Raw genomic sequence first — 6000 nt, 5'->3', positions numbered from 1 at the left:
TTGTAGTTGTAAATAACTTTTTATTTGAAACCAAGGCATTAGCTAGTCTGTTGATTTAGCTGCTGCTTTGTTTGGCAGCCAGTCTCTTGTCTCTCTCCTCAGCAATGGTTAGGCGGATACCCTTTCCACGAGGCAGGGACACCCATGGCTTGTTGCCCTGATGACAGAGACACAGTATTAGTACAACTAATCTAGAAAACCAGCAAAAAAGCCTCTTAGCATATAATGTATTTTTTAGAATGCACATAGGATGCAATGTGGGACTTCCAATATCATGTGACAGAAAACAATGTAGAAATGTGTTCAGCCCAATGAGTGGAAAGTTCCCAAAAGGTACAAATCTTAATTTTGAGCACTGTTTGAGCATATACCAAGCCTAGTCTACTGCTTGATAACAGTTCACATTAAACAACAGGAGATCCTGTACTCACCTTGCCGATGACAAAGATGTTGGTGAGCCTGGTGGCAAAGCTGTTGCCAGCACTGTCTTTAACATGCACCACATCAAAAGATCCAGGATGCTTCTCTCTATTGGTGATCACACCAATACGCCCCAAGTTAGCACCACCAGTCACCATGCAAATGTTGCCTTTTACATACAGAAAGAAAAAAGCTGTTAAGTGATGTGCAACTCGACATTTAAAAGAAAAGGACAAAGTTTAAAACAAGCTCACTAACCAGTCTCGAATTTGATGAAGTCTGAAATTTTGCCTGTGTCCAAGTCAATGCGGACAGTGTCGTTGACCTTGATCAGAGGATCAGGGTAACGGATGGTGCGGGCATCATGGGTGACCAGATGTGGGATTCCCTTTGTGCCAATGATGATTCTCCTCACCTTGCACAATTTGTACTGAAAACAGGACAACAGCATAAGCTCAAAGGATCTGCACTCTCAAATCACACGACGTAATCCTGCCATACCATCTATTACACGTCAAAAATATTAAGCTCACCTTGGCCTCCTCATTTGTGATGCGGTGAACTGTAAAGCGTCCCTTGACATCATAGATCAGCCTAAAGTTCTCACCAGTCTTCTCGATGCTGATCACATCTGAAAGAACGATAGCACAACGCATTTCATTAACGCATGACCATCAGATCATCACCTCAGCTTATGTTCTATAACATCCTGATAAACAGCCTGTCGCATCACCTGAGGTGGAAAATCAGTCACAGCAGATTAATATCCTGTTGGCACCTACTATGCAAGTATGGGTGCACAGTGGAAACGCTATGTGAAGGAGAGTGTTATATCAACACTGAGGGATTAGTCACTCAACGTGACGATTGCGGTTCAACCATCTGGTAAGATTCAGCTTGCACGCTCAATTGTGAATGCTAACGCAAAGACTGGACAGACTAGATCTCATTGTACTGAAAACACACTTAGCAGACTGACATTGGTTAAAATAATAAAACGAATCGTTCGTGTGGCCCAGCAAAACACGTCATATACCCTAAAGTGCCAGAATGTGGCTGCATAATGAACTTTACATCTCTAACAATCACATTGAGATAAGTACCTTTTAAACATAAAAAAAAAATGTTTGTACATTAGAACATATTGGGTTCCACATTCTAACAATCAACCCAGTGCCTCAAAACTGAGACACTGCTATATGTCAACGGCCTGAACAAGTGCATAGGACTCTGAGGTTGATGAAAGTTCCAAAACTTGTTTTAAACATCCCAGCTGAAGAGGAACAAAGTTGTTTGTGAAGCATCTCACTATTACACAGCTGGAGCACTTGGGGATTACCCCCCGGTTTCACAGACAAGGTTTAAGCCTAGTCCTAGACTAAAATGTAAGTCTGAGCTGTTACAACTGAAATAAAATTGCAGTGACTGATCTTAAAATATATCAGTTCCTTTGTTTTGTCTCAAGATGTGCATCTTGATAGTAATGTTTTTTCTAAGCGCGTTTATAAAAAATTCTTAAATGTCCTAATTGAACTATGGCCTAATCCTTGTTTAGTCTAAGCCCTGTCTGTGAAACCTGGCCTATGAGTATTAAAGAACTGAAGGACTTGAATAACACATACGTTTATCACCAATTAAAGGTTCAGATAGATATTTTCATCATACAAAATGTTGTCAATATTTAAACTCTTAAAGATGGCCCAATGCCCTTATGCTGTGTTCTTATTAATTACAGTTAAGGTCAGAAGTTTACACCCCCCTTTCAGAACCTGCAAAATGTTAATTTTATCCAAATAAGAAGGATCATACAAAATGCATGTTGTTTATTTAGTATTGACCTGAATAAAATATTGCACATAAAAGATGTTAACATTTAAACTTTGAATTTGAAGATCAGTGTAAATTTAACTTATTTAGTCTTCTAGGAAACGTGTAACTTTATGCAGTCTCTGAAGGGCAGAACTAAATGAAGAAATATGATATTTAGGCAAAAATAAGAACAATGTACACATCTCCATTCTGTTCAAAAGTTTTCACCCCCAGCTTTTAACACATGGCTTTTCCTTCTGGAGCATCAGTGAGCATCTGAACCTTCTGCAATAGTAGCATGAGTCCCTCAATTGATCTCAAAAATCAGTCACTGTTGGAAAGGGTTTAAATACACAAATATACTGGAAACCCGAAAAATTACTGGGACCTGAATGACTTTTCTAAAGAACAGCAAGCAGTTCAATGGTTTAGGACAAACAAGGGACTCATGAACAACAGTATTAAGAATCAAGGGGATGTAAACTTTTAATAGGGGTTAATTTGATAAATTCAGGTATTATTTTTTCTCTTGTGGACTATTTGTAAATGTCTTACGGATTAAATATCTTAATCAGATCAGTACTAAATAACATGATTTTGTGAAATAATAAAAATTATGCAGATTCTAAGAGGAGGATATAAACTTTTGACTTGAACTGTACCAGCCCACCAACGTTTAACCCATTTTACACTTCCACTCATAAAATCTAACACTGTTTGGTAGCATTGCTTTAGTAAATCATCTGGCATTTGAGCCTAAATTGAAATCGTGACATGGCACACCTATCAAATCGTTAAATTCTGCAATTTGGAATTTAGTATACAGTAGTCAACATTTGAAGTGGATCAAAATCTTTCACCGAAGTTGTCCTAAAATCAAAACAATACCTGTTTTGGTCTAAGGATAACTTTGATTAACTTTTTTGATCCACTTCAAATGTTGACTACTGTAGTCTGTTGTGCTGCGCATTTCAAAGTGAAGCATGGCACGGTGTTAATCACAGTACATGCAGCAAACTATATGCATGTGCTGTATGTTGAAAAGGTAAAATTGATTAGATTTATTCATGTTTATTAACATGTGAAACTTGCACTCTTCCTCAGGAGGACTTATATGCGCTCAGAGATACACTTGTAAAGTCAACTTTTAGCTTAAGGTGTCCGCCTAAAGGGTAAAATACACAAATGTGCCAAAATGCAGCACTTAGTGATTCTTCAAGTAAACCCTCATTGGTTATGTAATAAATTCATGTAAACAGAAAAAAAAATGTTTGTAACAGAAAATTGGATTGTGCAGCTCTTAAAGTTACAGTGGGCTATACTTCTGCTGCCGGATGTCTGCTTTTAGAACCATTGTAGAACTAGTTCCAAATTTATAAGAATTAGGTATACAATAAGACGCATGCATTCTGGTTCCCCTTACGGTGTGTTCACACGGGGCATCAGCGCCAACGTGACTTTGAATGGGTGACATCAAGCGTTGCTGAAAGGAATTGTGGATCCGTCGGCGGCGCTTCACTGGCGTTGCTCGCGGCAGAAGTTGAGAATTTCTCAACTTCTGCCACGAGCAACGCCAGTGAAGCGCCACGACGGAAGCGTCAGCCAATCAGGATCGTTCTATGCAAATACAGTAGCCAGGCAGCAGCCAATCACGCTCATCCCGTTCAAGAGCAGCAAACTGAGGATAAATTTTAAAATGGACGAGAAACTCATTGCGGTGGGCAATCACCCGGTCCTTTATGACCAATCGCTTTTTATGTACCGGGATTCATACCAGAGAGACCAGGCATGAAAGGAGACCATGACCATGGCGTTGACGCTGACGCCCCGTGTGAACACACCATTAACGATTCCTGTGTTCGCATTTGAATGTGATTTTAAAGATTATAATCAAACGATTTAATCTTGACTTCGTTATTGGAATCAAAACTAGGAATCGTTGGGAACTGGCATCAATAAGCAGAATCGAAATCAATAAAATTCAAACAATACCCAACTCTACTAGAGACGAATGTAGCAGAACTTACCCATGAAACCAGCAGGGTAGGTGATATCAGTGCGGACCTTGCCGTCAATCTTGATGAACCTCTGCATGCAGATCTTCTTGACCTCCTTTCCAGTAAGAGCATACTTGAGACGGTTCCTCAGGAAGATGATGAGGGGCAGACACTCCCTCAGTTTGTGGGGACCGGTGGATGGACGAGGAGCCTATACAAACCAAACAACAAAATCAATTCACTACCATTTGTCTTGTCTGAAGTTTATATACAAAGTGAAATTACTTCGTTTAGTCTAGTGTTTAAAGCATTAACATTACTAGCATAAGTCCCTAAACTACATGACACTTTGCATTGAACAGGTCAACATGGTTTCTTAAAAACCTTTGGCAAGTAGACATAATTCTAAAAATGCGGTTCACTTCACATCTAAAACTGTTACCAAAAGGGCATCTTTATGAAAGTAAAACTCCACTTACAAACACTCCAGTGAGTTTGTCCAGCATCCAATGCTTAGGAGCTGCGACACGCTTCAGATGCTTCTTCGGTCCTCGGGCCTGAATAAAAATAGAAACAACTCTTTGAAATCATAGAAAATCGGTGTGTGCAACCAAAACGTATACAAATGCAGTACACAGTGTTCAATGTATGGTTCTGCACTGAGAAAACCAACTCTGCCATGCGAGGCCTTCAGACTCTTTCCTGCCGATTAAAAACAGAGCCCTAAGCCCGCTAATTAATCAACACAACGTTACCATAATCTCCATTTTCTATCAATTACAAAAAGTATTAAACCACTGAAACGGTTTAAAACCTCACATTACGCCATCATGAAAAGGCGAGTCGCCTTTACCGCTAAGGGGTTGCGCTAAGCATTTTCCGTTAACGTTTTAAACATTAAATCTGCGCTTTTTCATGACAATTTGTGCGTTGTTCATCTTTTATGAGGTGAAATAGTATTATTTGGAACACAAATAGAAAGCTTTGCTCTCTTATAATGTTGATGATTGTGGATTATTTTGGGAGGCTATCGTGAATGAAATGCACTCACCATGTTGGAGTCTGCGGAAAAGGACCAACCACTTCCTGTCAGCGGAAGATAAGCTGAACTACCGGTGCCGAAGAAGGCCAAGCGAAGCTTCTCCTGTCAGCCATACGAGCGTGTGCCATCAAGTGGGGAGGTTTGTAATCACACTTTAAACAATAGTACATCGTTTGAGGTACTTCTGTGCTCTTCTACAGTTGTTTAATGTGTTAGTGTATGTTTCTTCACGTACGGGGATTTTTGGGCCATTTCTGGTCATATTGCCACGTTGCTATTTTTCATTGCATATAGATAAACAATCAAGTGACTCGCTTGTAAAGACGAAATGTAACAGATATGTCTGGAATTAGCAAAAACAGGCTTCTGATTCAATCACAACCATACCATATACACTACTGTTTGCAGTTGGGCAGCCGTGCATCATTCCCAGTTTAAATGTTCAACCTTTTATAAAATCAGTGTCAAACTGACAGTAATCACGTTCTGTATCTTGTGAATGCAATGTCCAAATCACAAAACTTAGTACACATGAACAAAAGGACAGTCTGAGAAAACATCTTAAATTTGGTGAATTTAGTGAGTGAACACATTAGTGTGGTATATAGTTTTTAAATATTGCTTATGTTTATTATTTGTATTCATTTTAAAGTGTGAGAGATGGCAGATAATAGTTGATGTTGGTTCAGAAAAGACTATGTCAGAGCGCAGGGGCGTTGCTAGACCTAAAGC

At 39.3% G+C, this 6000-nt stretch overlaps 1 protein-coding gene across 1 annotated transcript; it reads right to left on the bottom strand.

Moving 5' to 3' along the window:
* Nucleotides 1-4862, bottom strand: rps4x (ribosomal protein S4 X-linked). The gene is made up of 6 exons (XM_073836990.1): nucleotides 4706-4862; nucleotides 4257-4437; nucleotides 954-1051; nucleotides 679-850; nucleotides 432-589; nucleotides 1-157 (listed from the first exon to the last, which is right to left on the bottom strand). The coding sequence occupies exons 1-6, from the start codon at nucleotides 4730-4732 to the stop codon at nucleotides 56-58; spliced, it is 738 nt and encodes a 245-aa protein (XP_073693091.1). The 5' UTR covers nucleotides 4733-4862; the 3' UTR covers nucleotides 1-55.
* Between the last annotated feature and the right edge of the window lie 1138 nt (nucleotides 4863-6000).

The sequence above is a fragment of the Garra rufa genome, chromosome 3, assembly GCF_049309525.1.
Source record: "Garra rufa chromosome 3, GarRuf1.0, whole genome shotgun sequence".
In the NCBI taxonomy this organism is placed as follows: domain Eukaryota; kingdom Metazoa; phylum Chordata; class Actinopteri; order Cypriniformes; family Cyprinidae; genus Garra; species Garra rufa.
This window is presented reverse-complemented; position numbering and strand designations above follow the sequence as displayed.